The sequence below is a fragment of the Brassica napus genome, chromosome C5 (genome assembly GCF_020379485.1).
Source record: "Brassica napus cultivar Da-Ae chromosome C5, Da-Ae, whole genome shotgun sequence".
NCBI lineage: Eukaryota > Viridiplantae > Streptophyta > Magnoliopsida > Brassicales > Brassicaceae > Brassica > Brassica napus.
This window is the reverse complement of record NC_063448.1, coordinates 23,545,922-23,570,605: the sequence shown is the minus strand read 5'-3', so window position 1 is coordinate 23,570,605 and position 24,684 is coordinate 23,545,922. Positions and strand designations below refer to the sequence as shown.

Sequence of the window (24,684 nt, the reverse complement as noted above, 5' to 3'; positions counted from 1 at the left end):
ACGTTGAACTGTCTTAGAGCTTCCAGCTCCTCGACAGGTCCAGCTCAGTATGCTCATTGGGATGGCAGCGGCTTCAAACTGGAAGCCACCGAAATTTTGTTTGTGTTTGGTTTCTTAGATCCCTCTGCTCCAACGTAGTCTGAGCTCTGACCCTTATTGTCCTCTGGCTTACGTTTCCCCGATCCCTCCATGGGCTGAACTGCTCCTTGTGAAACAGCAATAGCACCAGCGCCGTACCTGTTTGTTCTCACTCTTCTCACCCAGGCTGGTGGTCTTTTCCGATCAATCCTTTTAGATCTCGAAGTTCCGGTATATCCAGATGAAGTAGTGTTACCCAATCTGAAAACCGTTGAACCGTTAATCTGAAAGTTGGATGAAGCACTCTGTTCCCCAGAGGTAGCAGCTCTGTCCTCTTTATCTTTTAGCAAAGCAGGGGCCGAGACAGCATGAAGAGTATTGGTATTATTGCTCTCGCTGTTGCTATCATCACCATGGCTATAGCCAAACACCAGCCCTTTATCTTTGTTGAGGTTGTGGGATATTCTGATAGGCACACTTGTGTCATCATCTTTCGCATTTTCGATGGAATGTTGGACACGTAAGATTCTAGCTCTCCTCTCAGTCTCGTCCGCATGGGAGACATACATCATGGCCGCTTGCCTATCTTCTTTAGATAGTTCTGGAAACATCGTAGGAAAACCCGGAGGCGATTCCAGAGGCGCAGCTAGCAGCGCTGGTATCTGAGTATTTCTAATAGCTTCCCCTTCTTTAGATGTTCCACCTCTGTTCGCTTGTGCCCTTTTAAGGAAAGGACAGTGAGCTTTTTCATGTGTCAAGCGAAGACATGAGAAACATCTTTTATGAATCTTCTCATATTCGTACTTAATGACCACTACCTCCTCCGGTATTATGAGATTCTTAGCCTCCAAGGCTGGGTTCTCCACATTGAAGCATACCTTGGCATGCACGTAATCAGTCGTTTGCGAAACCTTTGGGTCATAGGCCAACTCCACCACCCTGCCAATCTTCTTAGCGAGGGCATACATCGTATCAGATGTATAATAGTTCACCGGTATATTCCTTATCCTGATCCAGACGTCCAAAGATGTAAGGAACGAGGCTGGCGGATTTGGGGTCCATCTCTCCAAGAGCATTGTCCAGTGGTTGTAAGACCAAGGCCGATCTCTTAAGACAGTTAAGAGATCCTCTTCCCGCTGGAAGATAAACTGGAATCTGTCACGAGAAAGGGCAATCCCTCGTACCCTACCATGCACTCTCCAAGCCGTGGGCATATAGTTGATCATCTTGGCCATTGGTTGGCAATCCGGATTCAAAAGCCTCCCCATCAAACTGGTAGCGTTAGCATCAAAAACCCGGAATTTCGGATCGTCTGGTAATGTTACCGGATCATCATCTTCGATGGACAAGGATCGTATGGCGTTGTGAAGTTTGTCGGCCATTGTTTGCACTGAAATCTTGCACCGGCCGTGGGGAAGTACTTTCGGTAAAAGATCTATTGCAGAGCCAGCGAATTTGCACTTAATGTTGCAATATTCCGTTATTATTTTGATAGATATCATTACCGTGATTGGCTTGGAAATCAAGTTTCAAGAGAAAGAGGAAAGTATGAACGTAGGAAAGGAAGGATGATTTTAAATGAAAAGGAAAGCTACGTAAACAATTTCCTTAAAAGACATCGTCAAACGAATCAATCAAAGGGATTCTTTTTATTTTAAGGAAGAGAATTAATGAGGAATAATGATTGGGAGAGAGGGTAGACTTTCCAAAATGGAATGAAGACAAAGATCGTAGCACTGGTGCCGGAAGGGGGGTCCACTCACGGTGAGGGAGAGAGTTTTAAAAGGAAATAGCGATTTTCGGTGGAGAGCAGAAAAAAAGGAAAAAAAGAAAAAGAGTTGGTTGTTTGAAAGATGTGGTTAATGTTAGAAAATTAGATGATAATTCATCTCGGACACTTGTCCTTTTTATAGTAAACATGGGTGATAATACTTATCCTATAGTTTTGTCTTTTTGTCTTAGTCGGTTCATATAAACCGACTTTCATGCCCTATATAAAGCTTGTCATAAGACAAGAAATAGATGAATAATAAGGAATCTTATTATCTTTAGCTCTCTCTCTCATTTGTTAATCTTTCTCCAATCACACATTACGGAGCATATAATACATATAACACATATATACAGATACATAAAGATATACATCTGAGCTAATAGTTTATAACACGTTATCAGATCAAGCTCTGACCAACTAAGTTTTATCAATCCGAAAATTCTTAAACCATTCGAGGTAATGTTTAAATTTATGTGTTTCAATATACTTAATTTATTTAAATTTTATTATTGTTCCGGAGTGAGAGGCTAGGCCTTCTCCTTTTATTTTCGGAATGATAGGCGTTGTCTTCTCCGACTGATCGTTATGGTAGGCTATGCCTTCACGATCAGATAAACACGTGGTAGGCATTGCCTCCGTGAATAAAAAAAAATTAAAGGTCAAAAATGGCAGACTAAGTCTCCTCGGACCTTGAAATAAGTAAAAGTCAAAATGGTAGACCATGTCTCCTCGGACTTTGAAAAATGATCAATATGGTAGTCTAATACTCCTCGGATCATGTGGTAGGCTAAACCTCCAATTTTATTTATGCTCTTTAAATTTCTGCAATTTAGATTTATGCCTTTAGTTTCTGCATTTAAATTATGCATTTCAATTTTCGTCTTTATATATTATTATTCTATGAATTCGGTTATCATATCAAATTTGACAAAGCTCAAAATAAATGTCCTTGATATTACGAGAAATAATTATATGAACTGGACAGTGGGTGCAAAGATGCACCTGAGAGAAAATGAGCTTTGAGAAATCATCGATAAGTTGAAACTATATCGGATGAGAAAAAGATAAAGCCATGATAATTTACACCACTTTAATGATGGTTTATAAGATGAGGTGTATCATAAGAAAGATCTAGAAGATCTTTGAATAATCAAATCCTTGAAAAAAAGGATTCACCAAATTGTTGGAGTTGATGTAAATCCTCCGTGAGAATTGAAAAGAAAAGAAACTCATGATACTAAACCATCAAGTCGGTCCTTCTTGAAAAGGAAAAGGGTGTGGATGCGGTTGAAACCGCTATCGTGGTCGTGGAAGAGGACGAGGAAGAAGATTATGTCCCTATGAGAATAATGGAAACTTCCACGAAAAATGAAAGTGGCAAACAGAAAATGTTTGCTATAGATACGGCCAGAAAGAAAATTGGGTACGTAGTTTTCGTACGCCAAATATTTAGCCGATCTATATCGAGATTCAAAAAGAAAAAGAGAAAGGAAGTGAAATAAACTTCATCTCTTATGAGCCCGAACCATTTTTCGTAGCTTGAATACTCATCTTGATGATTCAGATTTTCTGGTTGGTCCAGAAAATGAAAATAAAATATCGAAGTGATATGAGAATTATCTTCCTGAATAAGATTTTCAGATTTAGGATGGAGATAGATGTACCTGACAGATATTGGGTCATCGTACATGACTACTAAAGGTAACAAATATTTCTCCTCTCTCAAAATAAGTAAGTACAATATCTATTACTATAAAAATTATTATTGGCTCTAGAGGAGCTTATGATGAAAAGACATGCATAAGAAAAGGATGGCAAAAGTATAAATGAGTGGTAAACCTGAAGTTTAATTATATATAGCCATCTCCAATAATGTTATCCACATTATTGTGAAATGTTGAAAAACCAGAAGTTTTTCACATATAGCATGTCAAGAAAATAAAGGAAACCATCATGGTGATGAATCATCAAACAAGTTCACTATATGTGATTTCTTTAAGCATACCCCAAATTAAGATCTCACTCTAAAGGATTTGAAACATAATTCATCCCAAATGGAAAAACTGAATATGTTATTGGTTCTAGAGTGGGATTTAATACGAGATTTTAGACATGGAGTGTCATCATCTCGAGGGGGAGAATTAAAGAATCCTAGTAAGTGGAACATTGAAAAAATTATGTTCGCACTCGAAAAAAAACTTGATAAAGTAAATTCGAATAAGATGATCCCCATGATCGGATATAAACATGCAGTTGTGCATGTAATAAAGACAGATACAATCCAGAGGGATAAAGTATATGTATAATTAAAAATATGCTCGCAAGTTTGCTAGAAGCATATGATAAGCTGATGGAATGAGATATGTGAAATGGATTACAATGAAAATTAGAATAATCCATTTACAAAATATCTGCCAGACATTTTGATGAAATAATAAAATCTCATATTCCAGCTGAAAATGCTCCAATAAGAAAATAGTGTCCTAAAAGGACGATATATGAGTCTATGGCACGCTAGAGACGTGATAGACCACTTTGGTTCCAAAGAGTCCTCGAAAAGGAGCAAAAATATGAATAGAGGATGAATCTCATGATGAAACCGTTGATATGGTTAATATTACAGTCAGGTACCTGGGTAAATCATCGATGATGATAAAGAGATCTCGATTAACCATATCAGTACGAATAAAAAGATAGAACCAAAGAGAAAATAGATTGTCGACGATAAATGAAAAAGCGCTATATAAATAAGGATTATGAATCTACCTCTATGTATGAGGGTAGAGTGAATTGATTGGCCATCAATTCGATATAAAGCTCGTTAGAAAAACGAGAGATTTTTGGACCAAAAGTCCAAGGTATATATTTCTCTAGAGAATGAAATGAAAGATGACCTTGAGGTATGAAAAACGGCTTGTTCCAAGGTCACTGGAGAAAATTTAAAATAGATGCAGTATATTGAAATGTCTGGCAGGACAAAAACGACTTGAGTTGCATCTTGATATTTAGAAGTCCCTGGAGAGTTAAAGATGCTCTCGGGAATGTATAAAACTCTGGAAGAGTTAGAAAAAGCCGTATATAAGGTATCTTGAACCAGTAACTGGTGATATGTTTATGGCACAGTTCGCCGATTGCCATTTAATGAGGATGAATTTCCAGCGTTAGGGGGAGGAATTAGAAAAATTCCTAAAGAGATTACATGGTGTACATAGTCGTTGTTACACCTTGATCCCCCTACGAATCAAAGAGAGCTGGAAATTCAAGAAATTGTGCATTTGCATAATTTGGCAAACCAATTACCAGATGTGTTCACAGATACGACATGATATACCCGCTGAAAATGTTTCATCAAGAGTTGATGTTCCAAAAGAACAAAGTGATGGTAACAAAATAAATGAACCTAGGGTTCAATTAAAGAGGGGAGGACTAGCGGGTTCTAGAGATAAAAATCCCCGAAAGAAATTGGTTGAGAAAAGTTGCAAGGTTCTTGAAGAACCTGATACTGAAAAATGTCTGAAAGAAGGCATAAGTGAAAAGGTTCCAGAAGAACCTGATACTGAAAAATGTCTGAAAGAATGCATAGATGAAAAGGGTCAAAATGAACCAAATAAAGATGATCCAGATGACGAAAAGGGAACAAAAAAGTATGAGATTTCCATCAACTACACCCTTGATGAAAAAGTTATAAGATAAAAGATGTTGATGGAATGTTCTCCTTTTCTGTCCAAAGAGATCGATCATAAAAGTGATGATCCCGATCCAAGGTCTATTTTGGAATGTTAAAAAGACATGATTGGGAGGAGTGACAGAAAACCATTCAAATTGAATTATTCACCCTAAATAAAAGGAATGTCTTTGGACCTATAGTCATAACGCCTGAGAATATAAATCCTGTTGGGTATAAGTGGGTATTCTGAGAAAAGTAAATGAGAAAAATGAAGTAACACGATATAAATCCCGATTAGTTGCCCAAGGTTTTTCTCAGAGACCGGGAATTGGTTTTGAGGAAACGTATTCCCCGGTAATGGATGCAATTACGTTTAGATTTTTGATGAGCCTAACAACGTCTAAAAATCTTGAAATGCATCTCATGGACGTTGTGACTGCATATTTGTATGGATCGTTGGATAACGATATATATATGAAACTCCCTGAGGGATTGAAAATGCCAGGGGCATTAAAAGAAAAATCCAGGGAGATTTGTTCGGTCAAGTTACAGCGATCACTTTACGGATTATAGCAATCCGGACGCATGTGGTACAATCGCTTAAGTGAATATATCTTGAAAAAGGGATATGATATGTCCATGCATTTTTATAAAGAAATCGTCATCTGGCTTTGTGATCATTGTTGTATATGTAGATGACCTGAACATAATTGGAACTCAAAAGGAGGTTGATGATGCTCGAACTCATATGAAAGAAGAGTTTGAAATGAAAGATCTCGGAAAGACAAAGTTTTGTCTTGGGCTCCAGATAGAGCATCTCTGAGAAAGAATAATTGTTCATCAATCAAATCATACGAAAAGGTTATTGAAACGCTTTTGTATGAATAAAGCGACTCCTTTGAGTACTCCAATGGTTAATAGATCTCTTGATGTTAAAAAAAAATATATATATATTTAAAAGATCCTGGTAAGATCTTATATAAATAAATACTTTGGAGATGCTAATGGTAATAAAGCATATGTGAGCTTGTATATCTTGTGAGTTGTATTTAATTAAATATACTTTTAAACACTAATGTCTTTGCGAGATATAGCTCATTTCCTATTTATGAAAATTAGAACGGCGTTGAGAACATATCCGTTCTCTACAAGGTACGTATTGATTTAGGATTGATTTATCCTAGAAACCCTGAGTTTGGTATGGTTTTGCAGATACATGATATTTATAAAGTCGAACATAAAACGGATATATTTTTACAAATGGTGGAACCGCGATCTCTTGGCGGTCCCAGAAACAAACTCTGGTTGCGACATCTTCGAATCAAGCAGAAACTATTGCGCTTCACAAAGCATGTCGAGAATGTGTGTGGCTTCTGTTAATGAGTCACCACATACAAGAATCAAGCGGAATAGTCAATGAGAAAGAGCCGACGAAAGTATTTGAAAACAATTCGGCTTGTGTCGCTCAACTCAAAGAAGGCTACATCAAAAGCGACAGAACAAAGCATATCTCTCAAAGATTTTTCTCGTACATATGGGAGCTCGAGAAAAATAAAAAGGTGGACATCAAGTATGTACGGTCATGCGACAATCCCGGCTGACTTGTTCACAAAGGCCCATCCCACTACAACGTTCAGAAAATACGTTTATGGTATCGAGATGCGACATTTACGTGACCTGTGACGAGAAAGCTAGGGCCACTATTTTCAGGGGAAGATTACGACAGTGTATTCTTTTTTCCTTGTCATGGTTTTTTGTCCCAATGAATTTTTTCATGATTAAGTTTTTAACGAGGCACTACGTAATATAAGATGAACAATCAAAAGAGAGTGTTAGAAAATTAGATGATAATTCATCTCGGACACTTGTCCTTTTTATAGTAAACATGGGTGATAATACTTATCCTATAGTTTTGTCTTTTTGTCTTGGTCGGTTCATATAAACCGACTTTCATGCCCTATATAAAGCTTGTCATAAGACAAGAAATAGATGAATAAGAAGGAATCTTATTATCTTTAGCTCTCTCTCCATTTGTTCATCTTTCTCCAATCACACATTACAGAGCATATAATACATATAACACATATATACAGATACATAAAGATATACATCTGAGCTAATAGTTCATAACAGTTAAATCATATGTTAGACAAACATATTCTATTTTTAGATATTTAAAGTATCTATCTATCTTATTAAAGTAAAAATAGCTTTAGTATTTGTTCGGAAACATACATAGTAGTAAAAAAATAAATATAATTTTTAGAAACATAGATAACAGTAAGTTTGAAAAAAAAATTAATGGACTTATGCTATTAAAAAAAATTGGAAGCCCATTACAGAGTATTAAAAATAATGGGCTTCTGTTACTTGATATACATATTCAAATCAAAATAATAATTTAAAACTGATTTATATCAAAATTTATTCAAAAATATACATATATTCAAAAATTAATTTTTACTAACATATTTTCCAATAACCATTATAAAAATGTTTTCAATATATATATAAAAAATAAAATACAAAGTCCAATTTCAAACACCAACTTAAATTATGGTTTTTATATTTCACATTCAAATTTAAAAATGTGATATATGTGATTATTTATATGATTGTACATATAAAATAATAATAATTATAAGATTACTTATTTGATAGTACGTATAAAATACGATTAATTATATGATAAAAAATATTTTTGTAACCTATGATGACACATATATGATATATAATAGTGACTACTGACTAGGGGTGGGCGTTCAAGTTCGTTTTCAGGTATGTTTGGGATTTCGTGTTCGGTTCAGACTTCAGATCTTTGAGGATTCAGTTCGGATTTGGAAGACCAATTTAAATTATTTAAAAAAAATTAAATTTATTATATGCTTTAATTTTTAAAAATCTATAAATAATAGAATATATTACATATAAATTTGAATAAGATATGTCAGAGTACCTAGCTTAACATATAAATTGGTTTGGGTTAAATATTTGGATAGAAAATTAATAATTATTTAAGTATTTTTGAAGTTTTGAGTATATTTTAAATATTTTAGATATTTACGTTTGATTATTTGTATATATTTTCAAGTATTTAAATGAACTTAAAAGTATCATATATATTCTGGATGTTTTTTATATATTAAATCTAAAAATAATTAATATGTATAAGTATATAAATCTATTTTGGATACCCAAAATACTACGGTTCGGATCGGATTAGGTTTTATTTCTTCAAATACCAAAATTTTGAATAATTCAGATATTTAATCAATTTCGGTTTGGATTTAGTACTACTTATTCGGATTGGGATCGGCTCCGTTATTCGAATTCGAGTTTTTTGTCCAACTCTAAATAATAACATAAAAAAAATAGCATCTTATTTTTTTCTAAAACATCCACGCGGACGCGCGGATCGAAATCTAGTAATTTACTTTTTTTTTTTAAGATTCAAAATTACTTATAGTAAAACAAATCCAATGGCCCAAAACTATTGTTAATTCGTTAACTTAACTACTGCTAGGTTACATGTTAACATGTAACGCCAAATGTCATTTTGGAATCATAAAAGTCAATTTTCAATTTTTGGGTACAATTGGTTGAAGCTGTGATTTTAGTTTTTTGCTTTAGAATTTATGCCGTTAATTTTTTGTTGTAGCTGTAAGATTTTTGCTGTGATTTTGTGTGTTATAAAACTCACAGATTTATTAATAAGTTTCTACAGCACTGTTATTTTCCTGTGGTAAAATTAGTGACTACAGCCAAAAGAAAAAGAAAAAAGGAAATGAAGCTGTGAATTTCAAAAATCAAAGAAAACTTGATTGTTAAATATAGTGGCTGTAGAAATATTTCTTGTCGTCCACAGCAACCAAAACACTAAGGGTATCTCCAACTACTAATACTGTTTTAGTGTCAAAACCACACTATTTTAGTGTAATTTCAACACTAAAGTCAAGGTCTTCTCCAATCATAACACTTAACTTCACACTAAAACTATTTTATAATATTATATGTATTAAGTTTTTTATTTATCATTTATTTAATTGTATGTTTTAATAATAAAATAAGTAAATAGTGTTTTATTGGGATAAATAGTATTTTAGTGTTGTGAATAGTATCACACCAAATTTGGTGTCAAATTTTAGTGTTGCACTAAAATGGTGTGATTTTTGCAGTTCCATTGGAGAAGATTTGGTGTAAAAATCACACTAAAATAGTATTTTGCAGTTGGGTTGGAGATTATCTAACCAATCAACCTCTTAGCCGTGTCATTAAATTCATTTTTATATTTTTTGGTGAAGGATTTCATTTCATAAGAACTCCACGGCTAACATGGATCCAAATCTATCTTTGGCGAATAAGCTTGCTTTATGGCTTGATTTAATGTTGGTTCAGAGCATTCCAATTGACAGTAGACGAGCTATTCCGTGGTTATTATGGGCAGTGTGGAAGAATATGAATGCAGTTATCTTCGCTAGCACTCAGGAGTCTTTGGGTATGCAGGTTCAACACGCAGTGGAAGAAGCTAAATATGGAATGAGGTTAACAACACTCCTAACACTCTAGGGTCGTGTCCTTCTGCTTTGGTCTGAGCTCTTCGTTGGTCTCCTCCCCTGCAGTCTCAGGTGAAATGCAATATTCACGCGAACTGGCGCAATGATAAGCTACATTGTGGAGGTTCTTGGATTACAAGAGATCATCAAGGAAGGGTGGGGCATCATGCACGCGAAGCTTTCACTTCTTCTCCGGACAAACTTACCGCCGAACTGAGAGTCTTAATATGGATCCTACAGAGCATGCAGGATTTACAGGTTCAGGAAGTTGTAATAGGATCAGATCACTGTGATTTAGTTGAAGCCATCAAACGACCTAATGACTGGCCTAGATATCGTTGGCTGCTTCATCAAGTGACGGCACTAACTAGGGAGTTTCCTTTGGTCTGCTTTGAGATTGAGTCATCGGCTTCAAATCATGTGGCGAGAGAGATAGCTAAAAGTGTTATGCGCAATAGCATGTTCCAATCCTATCTCGCACTTAGTGGTCCATCGTGGTTGCATGATCGTATTCGTCAAGAAAGTGCATTTTAAGCTCTTGTGTCTTTCTTTTAAGATTGAGCTGTTATGATGTAGTTTCTTGCTTTGCTTTGTTTTTGCATTAATGATCTTTCAGTTGTTATCATACGTTCAAAAAAACAAAGAACCCAAACTAGAGTAATAGCATAACAGAGTTTGATTACACTTTTTGGACAAGATTTGTAAAATCTAAAGAACAACCTGCAATTTCATTCAAGTCCAACCTTAAACGCACGACAAAGATCAAGACGACTGGATATAGAATTACTTGAAAATTTGAGAGTCCATCTGACATTGCTAAAAATAAAGCAACCTGTAGCACCAAAGCTTCAACTGCAAGTGTTCTAAAATACGGCAAGTACACCCGTATATACGGTGTATATACACTATACAGTAGTATACTGTACTGTTTTTCTGGTATACATTAGAATAATACGGTCATGGTTTATATGGTGTTTATATAGTGTTTAGCGATTATGCGACGTTTATACCCTACAGGTTATACGGTACATTTTTAAGGAAACTAAATTTCAGTAAAAGAGAAAATTAAATAGAGTCTGATAGCGATTTGGTAACAGATGGTGACTTGATTCTTGAAGAAGATGGAGACGAGGAATGTGAGGATTTGAATTAAAAAATTATTTTGAGTGATTTGGTTAAAGATCCTGAACTCTTTCGTTGTTGGGCTTTTAGTGTGTTTTCTGCTTAAACTTTAAAGTATTTGATTATGCTTGCATACATTCTATTATGTATAATCTACTTAATTATGTTTGCATACATTCTATTATGTACATATAATATAAGTCATGTAATTATTTTATTTATTACTATGGTATTTATTTAAAATATGTCTACCGTATATACATCCGTATATACATTCAGGCGCTATACAGTAATCAACCGCCCGGCTAGCGTATAGCGTATTTTAGAACATTGACTGCAATGGATGAACCCACACAAACTCTACAAGCCTTGGGAGTCAGGGGCTTCTCCATTTTATGGATATACCACCCAAAATCTTCACTTTTTAAAGCATCATTCCACATTTTATTTACCGAACAAGTCAGAAATTTTATAAAATGAACAACTGGAAAAATTACTGCTGTTACAAGTTCAAAGGTGATAAAGCACCATCTTGATAAGATGAAGACTGTAAGAAGAAGGTCTACGACCAAATAAACGAACCTAAAACATGAAAAAAAATAGAGCCAACAAGATAAAGTTCCTGATAACACAGTATAACATCCTCAATCCGAGGTAAAAGGAACTTATTATTGAGAATCAAAAATGTTGGTACTTTGGTTAACATCTTCACACTGAAATAGTTGATATTCAATGAAAGGGCAACATCCTCAAGGAAGATGCTGAAGAAATCACTCAAAGCGTATCCAAGTATGACTTGTTTCAGAAGGAAATATAGACGCTACCTTTTGAAAGCTCGATAAAGAAACCATGGCTTGTGGCCGGATGGTGATTAACTTGAGGGCAAAAGCCTAATACGGTGAAGCCACCAGGGTTCGAGTCCCAGCCATTAGGGAATTAACATTTCGGCATCGCCAAGGACAAGAGACTGACACGTGTTAACACGTGGCTAGTCTGGACCACTTCTGTGGAGCCAGGATATCCCTGTATAATAAAAAAAAAAAAAGAAAATTAACAAAGGAAAAGAAAGTTCCTACGAACTGAAACCATATCTCCAACTTGGAAAAAGGCGGGATTGAAAGGTGCACCAAGTAGTAGAACAATAGATTACCGAAGAGGCGAAGAACAAATCGGGTAAGCCACCAGCGAGAAGGGAACATGTCTGGTGAAACCCTTGGGTCAGGAGAGGCCGGAGGGCTGAGAGGAGAAACCACGACGAGTCTGGAAAAACAAAAGATAGCGGTTCTGGATCTGGACGAAGAAATGACAAGATTGGAACCAAACCTTGAGCAAACATCACCGGAGTAAAGGAAAAAAGAAAGAGGAAGAATAAAGGATAAAATTTCTCGTTGGTGGACGAGAGGTCATACCAACAGCCAGCATCAAGAGATGTAAAATCCTAAGAGCATCTCTAATGTAAAATTATATATATATATATATATATATATATATATATATATATATATATATATTAAATGGAGTAACTCTATCATGGAGTTGATATGCTTCAACCATACTCTATTTTTAAAGTGAAAAATAGAGTAATAAATAAATAAAATAAAATAAAATAATTATTTCATTTATGCAATAATTCATATCTACTTCATTATAGAGTAAATCTATATTTACTCTATTATGGAGTAGAAAATGAGGGATTAGAGCATTTTTTATTCTAAAATTTTATTTTATAGTAAACTATGGCAACCTTTTTTTCCTGTATTTTGTTTTAACTCTACTTCAAATTCATTCAAAGAAAAAGAATTTTCAAGAAACCAGTAAACACTTGCATAAAGAAAGCAAAAACAGAAAATAAAGAAGTTCTAGAAATCTTAATATTAACAAAAAGATCCATGGACTTTTCGTCAGAAAGAGAAACAAAAATAATAATTACTCCATTCATTTTTTTTTTAATTTGCAGAATCCCGCACTTTAGATCCAAAGTAATTTTCAAAGAGAGGTGCAGCTTAACGGATATATCCTTATCCCGGATTTTCAAATTAGCCAAAATTCATTCTTTGTGTGGCTACAAACTAAAATATAATGAAATTCCTTCAATTTTAGGTTGTTTAGTTTCCAAAAATCTGTCATCCACTAGACCAAGTAACTGTTGAGATATATATATATATATATATATATATATATATATATTTTCACTGTTGATATATTAAACATGATGAATTGTTTGATTGCCTTTTAAATATATTTTTTTGCCAGTGATTGCCTTTTAAATAACGTCAAATACGGTTTTGAAATCATAAAAACAGTTTAAAAATCATATAATTCATTATATTTGCAAATATCTTAAATAGCTATTTTTAGTTTTTGTTCCCAAAATAGCACCTAAAAGTTAAAGTGATCAATATAGGTTATTCAAAATGGTTAAATGACAATTCTATCCTTATTAATAATTTTAATTATTTATTTATTAAAAAATAAAAATAATTATTTAGAATCGAAAATAATAAAATCAAAATAATTTTTTTTACGATTTTTCAAAAACTTATTCATTTTTCTAACATTTTTTCAAAGGATATTTTTCCTAGTTTCTTCCAATATTTTCTTTTTGCAATTTGTTTTTAATTCATTTTTAACAGTTTTTCTTAAAGAAATTGTGACCACTTTCCTGAATGTGTATGATATCTTCTTGAATTTGTAAGAAAAAAATTCATGTTCATGAATGTCTTCATAAATGTGTAAATAGACTTGTTAAATGCAGTTTGTATGTATATTTAGAAAAATCTTCCTAAATGTGTATGTCATCTTCTTGAATTTTATTTATATGCTTATTTAAAAAAATATTACTCAATATATAATATCTCTTAAAATTTTACGAAAATATTTTTAAATATTTTTATAATATCGTTATAAAATTTGGATATTAAATTCATGAAGTTCTTTTAAAAACTTTAAGAAGATGTTATACATATTTAAGAATACCTTATTAAGAGTACATATAATTCAAATTAAGTAAGATATTTTATAAATATATATTCATGAAGATTAGAGGTGTTCAATCCGGATATCGGTTCTGTTTCGGTTCAGTTTTTTCGGTTTTTTGGTATTTCGGTTAGTAAAATATAACTACCATTCTAAATCCATATTTACTTCGGTTCGGTTCGGTTTATATACCGTCAATTTTCGGTTTATTCGTTTTTATACCAAAACATAATTATTTATTTTGGGATCATGTTATATAAATTTTAGAGTCATATTGTCATCCAGTCATTTATTAAAAAAAAATATTATATTTTCAAATAAAAGAACAAAAAAATAAAAACGCTTATAACTTTAGATGAAATAATCAAATCTAGAATTAAAATCAAAGCTCTAAATTTTGAAAATAAAAATAAAAAACAAAAGAGAAGTATGAAAGAAAAGTTTTTTCACTCTTCCATATTGAGTGTTCATCAAATTCATGCTTCTCCGAGTGAAACTCTGTTCGATTATAAATAAGAAAAAAATTGTGAAGAATTTTTTCTAGTTATTATCCATCAAATTTATAACGTTCGCTTCAATTTAATCAATGCTAAAAAAAAGCAAAATGATTAAAAGAAGAAGATTAAGAAAATAAGAAGCTTCAGTTGCGATGAATTTTTTTTCAATTATATTTTAAGTGTTTTTCAAATTAGGATTCTTTATTACTATAAAAAATATGGTAATAATTATTAACAAAAGAATAACTTATATAACAAAGAGATTTTCATGTGACGTTATAAAATATGTACATATTTACATGTTTCTACTTTTGATCGGTTTTGTTCGGTTTATTCGGTTTAATCGGTCATAAACCAAACCATATCCAAATCCTACGGTTTTTATAAAATCATATCCATTCAGTTTATATGGTATATACCAAAACCACACCATATTTTCTATTTCGGTTCGGTTCGGTTTGGTACGGTTCGGTTTTACCATATTGGACATGCCTAATGAAGATTTTCCTAAATACAGATTTAAGAGTATCTTTAAATTCACTTTTATAAGAAATTCCTAAATTGTATGAAGATGTTATACATATTTATCAATATAGAAAGATATTATACTTATTTAAGAAGATCTTCATAAACTCAAATTGAGAAGGATATCATGCACAATGAAGAATGTATCATACATAAAATATGGTCTTCCTAAACTTTTTTTAAAAATCGGTACTTAAAAATTTCAAAAAAAAAAAGTTAAAATAACTTTTTGAAAATAAAAATATTTTAATTTTATTTACTTATAGAGTAGGACATAATTATCATTTACGTCTTTATTGAAACTTTGTTGGTACTGTCCAAGAGTATTATTCTTATGATATACTAGTAAAAATAATTAGAAGTCACATCAGTAATTAGTTGTTTGACCAAGAAATAAACTTGGCAAAACATTAATGAAAATTAAAGCTAATCTTTGTATTCCCTTTTGTGCTGTTTATAAACCCCATGGAAACTTTCACTAATCACGCCACAAATCTTCTTAGAGATCATCGAAAATGGGAACCCAAACTTTCATCAACTGTTCTCTCTCAGCTATCATCATCACCTTCCTCGTTTCCTCTTATTCAGCTCACTCGCAAGACCTAACCTTCAAGCTGATCCACCGTGACTCTCCCCATTCTCCACTCTATAACCCTCTCCACACCGTCTCCGACCGTCTCAAAGCCGGTTTCCTCCGTTCAATCTCCCGTTCCCGCCGTTTCTCAACCAAAACCGATGATCTCCAATCCGGTTTAATCTCAAACGGCGGCGAATACTTCATGAGCATCTCAATCGGTACTCCACCTTCGAAAGTCCTGGCCATCGCCGACACTGGAAGTGACCTAACTTGGGTCCAGTGCAAACCATGTGAACATTGTTACAAACAAAACGGTTCAATCTTCGACAAGACGCACTCTTCGACCTACAAAACAGAAGGTTGCGATTCCAAACCCTGCAACGCGTTGGCCAAAAAAGAAAAAGGATGCGACCGGTCAGGGAAGATCTGCAAATACCTTTACGGTTATGGAGACCAGTCGTATACTAAAGGAGAGGTTGCAACCGAAACAATCTCTATCGATTCTTCCTCTGGCTCCCCAGTTTCTTTCCCCGGTACGGTCTTCGGTTGCGGCTACAATAACAGCGGTACGTTCGATGGAACCGGGTCCGGAATCGTCGGTCTCGGACGTGGACCATTATCTTTGATCTCTCAGCTAGGTTCTTCCATAGGGAAGAAGTTTTCGTATTGCTTGTCAAACACGTCATACTCAACAAACGGCACAGGTGTAATTAACCTAGGAACCAACTCGATGCCTTCCAATCCAAGCAAGGGCTCTGCTGTGCTCACTACACCTTTAATCTATAAAACCCAAAATACTTACTACTACTTGAATCTGGAAGCAATCACCGTCCGAAAGACCAAGATTCCGTATACCGGAGGAGGATACAGTTTGAACGAGAAGGCCACCGGGAACATAATAATCGATTCCGGAACTACTTTTACGTTTCTAGAATCTGGATTTTACGAGAAGTTTGGTGCGGCGGTGGAAGCATCGGTGACCGGAGCTAAGCGTGCGAGTGATCCACAGGGGATGTTGATACACTGTTTCAAAGCCGGATACAAAAAGATTGATTTGCCGGAGATAACAATGCATTTCACTGGGGCTGACGTGAAGCTGAGTCCGACAAACGCCTTCTTGAAAAAAGATGAAGAGATTGTGTGCTTGAGTATGATTCCGACAACTGACGTTGCTATCTACGGTAACTTGGTTCAGGCGGATTTTCGTGTCGGGTATGATCTGGAGGCTAAGACGTTGTCGTTTCAAAGAATAGATTGCTTTGGGACCTTGTAAGAGAAACAGTATCGTTGAGCGGTAGTGCTATGATTAATATGATACTCGTAATTTAGCGAATCGCTAGTATGAATAAATAAATAATATAGCTACTTTTGTTATAAACCAGTTCTGGTGGAAGCTCATATTTGAATGCTCATATTCTTATGTCTTTGTATTTCCTATTCCATATTGTATTAGAGTTTCATATTTATATAATTCCCTATATAAAATGCTCTTTATTGTCTAATAAAGATACAAATTTTCCCTTTATTTTCATAACACGTTATCAGCACGATAGCCTCTAGCCCTAAGCTCCACTAAATATTCTTCAACTCAGCCGAAAATCATCAAACCCTAAACGCAAAGGAATCTGCCAACAAGGATTTTCTAGCCGAACTCAACTCCTGTGCAAGATAAGTTTATCATACCTTAGCTGATTCATGTTATCTTGTTGGCGTTCATGTTATCTAATGCTCCTCGTGTTGTTTCATGATTCGAGGGAATTAAAATCTAATATCAACATGGAGTTCAAGACGAGAGGAGTTGCTGCCCGTGCGATCAAACTCTCTTTTCCATTCAGATCAAAAGGAGTTCATAGGCGTTCCCGATCCGTCTCAGCTCAGCCTACAGACGATCTCAGTCCGATCCTAGCTCAGACGAACTCAGCCTCAGTTCGCATCCCGGACAGATCGCGTTCCCGACAGCAAGCATCCCGTTCGCGACAACTCCAGCTCACAGACAGCTCGCGACCTCAGCCTCAATCCGTTCACGATCCGATAGCAGTCAGCTCGCGTCCCGTTCGTGTTCCAGTTTGCGGTTCATCCCTTTGGTGGTCCGTTCAACAAACATCTAAGGTTGAAGGTAATTCGAAACCTAAGAACCCATAATCGAATATGGATTGTTTGATAAAGAATTAAAACCATAAAACCCTAATCTTTTATGAATCAAAAACCATAGGGTAATATATCAAAACCCCAAAGAGTAAATCGAAGCTCAAAAGTTCGATACCCTCAAACCCTAAATCGAGATTGATCTATTGATCAATTAAAATCGAAATCTTTAATGGTTTTGAATCTCAAATTGAATCCCATTGATCTAAGATCAAACTCGAAAACCTAAAACCCTAAAACACATTCAATTTTTGCATAAACCCTAATTCAAAATCTGATTGATTGATTAAAACTAACTAGGTGTTTTTATGCACCATGTGCAGTGATAAATTTTTTAAAAGTTAAATTATATTTAAAATGAAATTTATTAATATCACATATTTTATTATTTTTGACTAATATTTAATATAAAGTTGATTATTTAAGCATAAAATGAAGAAAAGAATAATTTTGTTTATTTTAAATTGCATCTAATAATATATTTGTAATATATTTAAAATTCGAATCTTAGATAATTTTTTTATCTATTTATTTTGGTTAAATGTATTAAATCAACTTGTATAAAATTATTAAAAATCATATAAAAATTGTTTAGTTATTAAAAATTATAACTAAACAATATTTATAAAATTTGTAGATATCTAAAAGAAACTAATGAAATTACGATTAACAATTTATTAATTTTTTAAAAAAGATGTAGAAATTTTTTAAAATATTAGTAATAAAAATTGTATAATTATAAAAATACAATTAAATAATGTATTTCGAAATTTATAATGCATATTTCAATATATTTATTTTAGTGATGATTTATGAATTATTACCAGATTTTAAGAAGTTTAACAAAAATATAAATCCACATTAAATGTAATGTATTAGTTATTGTCATATTCTATAAAGTGTACCAAAAATATATGTCAGTAATAAATGTGATTGTCCATGTCATATTAACTATAAGCTATGTCATCAATCTTGTTAGCCATGTCATCATTTTTTTGTAAAAATGATTATAGATAGGACATGTGGCGAAATCACTTCGCAAATATAGTCTAGGGGATTGAATGTTGATTGAGATTGATTTGATCATGTTGAAATCGAAATTACTAGCTTTGATGGTTTGAAATTGAAAACCCTAATGCTTGAAACTTGAAATCGAATTGATTGTCTTGATCACATAGATTTGTTGCTAAGATTGTTTAAATCTTATACTCAAATCTGATATTGATAAATATGAATGAATTGAAATCGTATTGCTTGTTTTAATTGAAACCCTAACCGCCTGTTAGGATAAGTGTTTTCATATAACCCAGTCTTGATTGTTTGATATCGAATACTTGAATTTGGAACTGTATAATCCGGTTGAAACTGAAACTACATGCTTGGTTAATTGTTCTAGACTTGATCATACCTTGTGGCTGTGCGGCTTGTTGCATCATTCATACATAACCTAATTTGATCATATTGATTGATTGGAATTACACTTAGAATCTTATGCTAGGATGGTAATGAATTGATTCCATCAAGTAGTCGTGTGGCTTGATCTTTGACTTGGCCGAGAGATTTCTTTGTGCATTACTGTATTGATTGCATCATGCATATTTCGTATGAACTGATGGAAACCACCTAATCACATGCTAGGATTATTAAAACTTGATTGTATGATTTGTTTGTTAATAGAAATTGCATGTTTTAGGTTTGCAAATCATATGCTAAACATTAAAATCAAAATCACATGCTAGACATCTATATTATTAAAAGAGAAGTACCCATTTGAAAATCTTCTTACTTCATTAATTAAACTCCCTATTTTTTTTGCTTGTCTTTTTCAGTTGCATTTATGAAATATTCTAAAACAAATAAAACTTACTAATTTATTACTTGTCTTTTCAGTTACATTAATGAAATATGCTTAAATAAATTTAAACTTCCTATTTTATTGTTTGTCTTTTTCACTTACCTTAATGAAATATCCTTAAACAAATAATGTCATTTAATCAACCAAAAAAACTTATGAGTTATCCTTACGTGCATAATTTTAATAATGGAGATTTTTAAAAACGTGCATCATTAAAATGTTACCTAAAACATGCAGCACTAATATATAATATGCATCAATAAAACTAGAATTTGACTCACACAATTGTACGTATATTATTTTCAGTTGATTAAATTTAAAAATAATTATTTATTCAAAAAATATTTAAGAATGGCTATGTTTTTAAAAATTATATGGTATTATTTGCTCATAACTCATTTGTCATTTGATAAATTGTTAGAAATAAAATTTTAGCATAATATAACTCAGTTGTCATTTGCTAAATTTATGGTTTTTATTTATACTTTTTATTATTTAATTATAATATTTTCATTTTATATTTGAAAGATAAATGAATTTTCTTTCAAACAATATTTTTGTAAATGTATTTTAAAAAAAAATAATCAATTAAAATTGTTATTATCATTGAATATCATTATTTTTGACATAATTTGAGTTTTCATTTACATCAACACTTATCATATTTTAGGATAATTTTAATTTAAAATGTAATTTTCATATTTTTCAAAAAAATTCTAAAAATATTTTTTAAATATTTTGTTATAATTGTTAAAAAAATATTGAGTTGCATTTCAAATAAAAAGGTAAAGATATTAAAAATATTCTAATTAAAATATGTTAAATTTAATATAGTTTTAAGGAAATGGTCAAAATAAAAAAAATTACACATAAAATAATCATGATTTTTGTTAACTGGGCGGATCATTATTTATATGATATCGCACACGAAAGAAAATTTTTTGTTCTTAAAATTATCTAATTAACTCTATACTCATTTTTTTATATTTTTTATATGATATCACACATTCGTAAAAAAATAGATAGTTTAAGATGCAAAAAAAAATATATTTACTTAATGAATATAATATGAACGAATATTACAAATACATCATTTAATAAAATAAATAATTAAAAACTAAAAATTCATACCCGCGCCAGGGTCTAGTATAAAATTAAATCACATGTTTAGGTTTAAAATCTGATTTTGTTAATCACATAATAGGATTGATAAAAACTTATTGTTTGATCTGATCTCTAATAGAAATTACATGTTTTAATTTTAGAAATCAAAACATAGACATTAAAACTGAAATTGCATGCTAAAACCTAGAACCCCTAAGTTATTAGGGTTTTTGTCTTGGCCGATTTTATGCTTGTATAACTTTATATTTTTCATGCATAAATACATGTTTGAGGTTGCATAATTAGACTAAGAATAATTACATGTTCTTGTGTCTAAATCCTATTAGAATTAGGATTTGAAGTTTAACCTAAAATCTGATTGCATGTTTATTGAAATTTCCTGAAAATTTAAAACTTAATAAATTTAAATTATAATTCCAGAATTTGATCATATGAAACCTAGGGATAAAATTTCATGATTAGATTGAAATTATTCATATGCTAATTGTTTAAAAATCGATTAGACCTAGGTAATTGAAATCGCATGATTAAATCCTATTAGAAATAGAAATTTCCTTGATCACATGCTATTGATTGAAATCTGATTTGGTTGCTTGATCACATGATATGTTTAAAATCTGAATCGCATGTCTTAACCAAATCTGATTCGCATGCTTCAAACCCAAAATCTGATTTGTTTGATCGCCTAGCTCGCATGCTAAGAAATTAAAATCTGGATTGATTGTTAAAGATAAAATCTGATTGCATGCAGCATGGAACCTAGATTTAATTTGCTAAGTCACATGCTCACATGATCCAAATCTGATTTGCTAACTGATTACTTGATTGAAAATGATGCTTTGCTTGGTTAAAACATAGAGATTGCATGAAATCCTATCCGCATGATTAAAAGCTTGGCCGTAGGATCAAAACTTCATCATATGCTAAACTTGATTCGATTACATTGTCTTGCATATATGTGTTTTTAAACCTTGAATCATATGAACATTGGTAGGATCGTTTCTCAAAGCCTTTGCCAAATGAAATCTTAGCCAAATTTTAAGACATGATCACTTGTTTAAAACTTAAAATCTGATCATAAAATTACTCCTTGGCTGAAATCTATAAGAATCCTCGAACCATTCGGATTTGGCCTGGCCGAAACTTATGTTTGGCCTAATGAACAATCGCATGATCTTTAAAGCCTTGGCCAAATGTAGAAGCTTGGCCTAGCTTAAATTTTAATCAAATGCTAAGTCTAAATTCTCTTGGCCAACCTTTAAAAGACCTTGACCGAAGGCAAAAGCTTGGCCAAATTGAAATTTTTATTGGCAAAATATGAAATCTAGTCAAACTAATAGAATCTCTTGGCCAAAGCATTTTGGTAAAATCATCTTGGCCGAATCCCCTTGGCCAAAAATTCTTTGGCCAAAGTCTTTTGAATAATCTATCTTGGCCGAATTTAAATCCCTATTAATCTAAGCAGACTTAATTTATTTCTGGCTATTTGTTGCACACTTTGATTTATTTAAGGCATGATGGTTTCAAAATTATTGTCTAAGGGAACAAAATTTGATATTAAATTACCTAAGTTTGGGATTCAATACGAGATAAATGAACATTAAGTGTTATTATCTCGAGGGGGAGAATCAGAGAATCCCAAAATCCCTAAATAAGTTAAGCATCCACGACAACAATAGCCCAAATAGAACTCGGCCAAAATCAAATCTGAAAACGAAATTGCACAACAGAAAGATTATATGGAGATTAATGATTGGCAAATCGGTCATGCCATTCCGGTTAAGTATGCGACATTCTATTGAATGGTTTAAGATATGATGCCCCTTTGAATAAGAGAATTGATAATATGAGTATTCACCGTGATATTTCGTGGGGTTGATCACCCACGGATGGACTGATCATCCATCATATATGACGACATATGGTTGTACATATCCTTGTCAAAATCTGCAATAAGTTGAAAGAGTAATTGGTGATACCGGTAGATTTATGAATCCTTATAATTTGCAGCAAAATTTGTTCGCATAATGCCAAAGAACAAATAGAGACTCTCCCATGAATTTGATAAAGGGTCAAGAATTAATGTTCTCATATAGAGAACTTATATAAGTTGCTCCACCACAAAGTTATAAGATGGAATCTAAAATTGAATTAAGTGTATACGTTGGATATAAATCTCCATAAGAATACATAAGGCCACGAGAGATATGATTAAGGCTAAGCCATGGATTAGATAAATCCGCATATCCAACATCAGGGAGAGAAATAATAAGCTGGTAAACGATTTCGAGAATGAATAATGATCCTCAAATATGAATATAGAATAAGAGTCCAAAGAATGAATCATTCTCAGAACTTAAACAAGTCAATTGCCAGACATGTTTGATGACCCAAACTGAAATATACCAGCGGGTTATGCTCTAATAAAATTGATATTGGACTTAGTTAAGATAAAACGGTTTCATACATGTATTACTCGAAAATGAGAAGAGCATAAAATTGAAATGGCAGATCCGAAATTAAGGTTTTCCAAAGGAAACCTTAGACATGACCATGAATAAAGATCAGATACCTGAAAATAATAAGATCTAAATGCATTATGTCATGTATGGATTATAAATGAAACCGGTAAAATAATATCGACGTCGATGGTGATATAATATTTGAATACAAAAGCGCTTGGCAAATGTGAGGATCATGAAACCAACGTCTATCATAGAGTGCACTCAGAGAAATTACTAAGAGAAATAGATTAAGCAAATTGATAATGCTATAAGACGTGGTATATGAAATCTCTTAAGAGAAGAGATGTAGTCAAACCAGTTGGACATAAGTAAGTCTTTGGTGAGAAAACATAATAAGAATGGCGAAATTGCATAAGGTTCTCACAAAGACCTGGAATCAATTATAAATGAGACATACTCCTATGTGGTGGATGCAACGACATTCTGATTCCTTATAAGTCTGGCAAATAAAATACATATCTATATGGTCAACTGGATAACGAAATTATGTGAAAGTTCCAGAGGGTATCGAACTACCGAACACATCAAGTTCTCGAGAACAATATTGAATATCTTTATGTGAACGACTTGAATATCCTAGGAACCTCTGGAGAAATTTCCCAAAGATAGAATACATCAAGAAAGAATTCGAAATCAACATGAAAGGTTTTGGGAAAACAAGATTATATATTGGATTATACATTGAGCACCTTGAAAAGAAAATCCTTATGCATCAAATGACATACATAGATAACGTGCTCAAGAAGTTTGATATGGACTAAGCTTACGAATTGACAAGTCCCATAATTATAAGGTTCCTCAGTTTAGAAAAGATAATTTCGGCCCTAATGAAGAAAATGAGGAGATCTTTGGTCCCGAAATTCCATGTCTAAGTGTCATAAAGTTTTGACAGATTTGGCGAGCCATACAAGGCTAGATAAATAATTTGCCGTAATCTATTAGCTAGATATAGCTCATGATCGACCCAAAGGCACTAGAACGGGATTATACATATTTTTGTTACCTACAATGAACTAAAGACTTGGGTCCATTTGATACTAACCTACCCGAAGAAGGGTAAATTATTTTGGTGATACAGGTTGTTTGTTCGTCCAAGTTCACTCAAGCAAGGATTTGGTGGATCTAATTACTAAGGCGTTGCTGACATCCAGAGATGTACTTAACAGGGAGAGTAATACGTGTTGTACTCTTTTTCTTTCACCATGGTTTTATCCCATTGGATTTTCCTGGTAAGGTTTTAATGAGGCAACATCCAAAGCGTATAA

At 32.9% G+C, this 24,684-nt stretch overlaps 3 protein-coding genes across 3 annotated transcripts; 2 read left to right on the top strand and 1 right to left on the bottom strand.

Annotated features, from left to right (window-relative positions):
• Nucleotides 1–53: 53 nt before the first annotated feature.
• LOC111206210 (uncharacterized protein At4g02000-like) lies at nucleotides 54–1,460 on the bottom strand. The gene has a single exon (XM_022702609.2). It carries the CDS (start codon nucleotides 1,458–1,460, stop codon nucleotides 54–56), a length of 1,407 nt encoding a protein of 468 aa, XP_022558330.2.
• An 8,391-nt stretch (nucleotides 1,461–9,851) lies between these two features.
• On the top strand, nucleotides 9,852–10,606 carry BNAA09G25080D. Its single transcript, XM_013896357.1, has 2 exons — nucleotides 9,852–10,022; nucleotides 10,139–10,606. The coding sequence occupies exons 1-2, from the start codon at nucleotides 9,852–9,854 to the stop codon at nucleotides 10,604–10,606; spliced, it is 639 nt and encodes a 212-aa protein (XP_013751811.1).
• A 4,491-nt stretch (nucleotides 10,607–15,097) lies between these two features.
• LOC106364205 (probable aspartic protease At2g35615) lies at nucleotides 15,098–18,332 on the top strand. Its single transcript, XM_013803827.3, has one exon. The coding sequence runs from the start codon at nucleotides 15,708–15,710 to the stop codon at nucleotides 17,040–17,042; it is 1,335 nt and encodes a 444-aa protein (XP_013659281.1). The 5' UTR covers nucleotides 15,098–15,707; the 3' UTR covers nucleotides 17,043–18,332.
• Nucleotides 18,333–24,684: the final 6,352 nt, after the last annotated feature.